At 33.5% G+C, this 558-nt stretch overlaps 1 protein-coding gene across 1 annotated transcript in view; it reads right to left on the bottom strand.

The window, feature by feature from the left end:
- LOC106681530 (regucalcin) overlaps positions 1-558 on the bottom strand; it is a 28,573-nt gene that overhangs the window by 12,533 nt on the left and 15,482 nt on the right. The window contains exon 2 of the mRNA XM_067051494.1: positions 320-483. Coding sequence (XP_066907595.1) covers positions 320-479 — 160 coding nt within the window. The 5' untranslated portion in view covers positions 480-483. The remainder of the gene's footprint in view (positions 1-319; positions 484-558) is intronic.

Raw genomic sequence — 558 nt, 5'->3', positions numbered from 1 at the left:
TTTTTTTTTTTTTTTATTCTTTTCATTGTATCTTTGTATTTTTATTTCTAAATTGGGTACCATTATTTGGGGGAAAACCTAGTAAATTAGCGTGATCTTGAACAGGTCACCTCCTTGCACAACCATTGTTAAAGAAACAGTACTTCCTTACAAAGTACTGAACCTCTTCATGTGTTGTAGCAGTTCCAGGATCAATAAATATTATCTAAATTTATATCGATGTCCAACAAATTATAATTTTGAGCCAACATATTAATCAATCAATTCTTATTTTCATACCTATTTTATTAACCATAAATCTTAAAATTTACTGCATTACCTGGTTTAGCGATGAAGGCTTTGTTGGTTGCTAAGTCGTATCTTACGATAGCTATACCTGTAGCATCGATGAGGTAAAGAGATTGCGTCTCGATGTCCCAATGGGGACCCTCTCCGACTCCAAGGGGACGTATCGGTAATTTTTCCACAGTAGGTGCCATCTTTCTGCAATCATAATCAATATCATGTATCTGTAATGATAGTCAATATCATGTATCTGTAATCATAATCAATATCATG

The sequence above is a fragment of the Halyomorpha halys genome, unplaced genomic scaffold (genome assembly GCF_000696795.3).
Source record: "Halyomorpha halys isolate HHAL.00 unplaced genomic scaffold, Hhal_1.1 Scaffold345.1, whole genome shotgun sequence".
Lineage (NCBI taxonomy): Eukaryota > Metazoa > Arthropoda > Insecta > Hemiptera > Pentatomidae > Halyomorpha > Halyomorpha halys.
The sequence above is the reverse complement of the archived record's forward strand: the minus strand, read 5'-3'. Positions and strand labels throughout refer to the sequence as shown.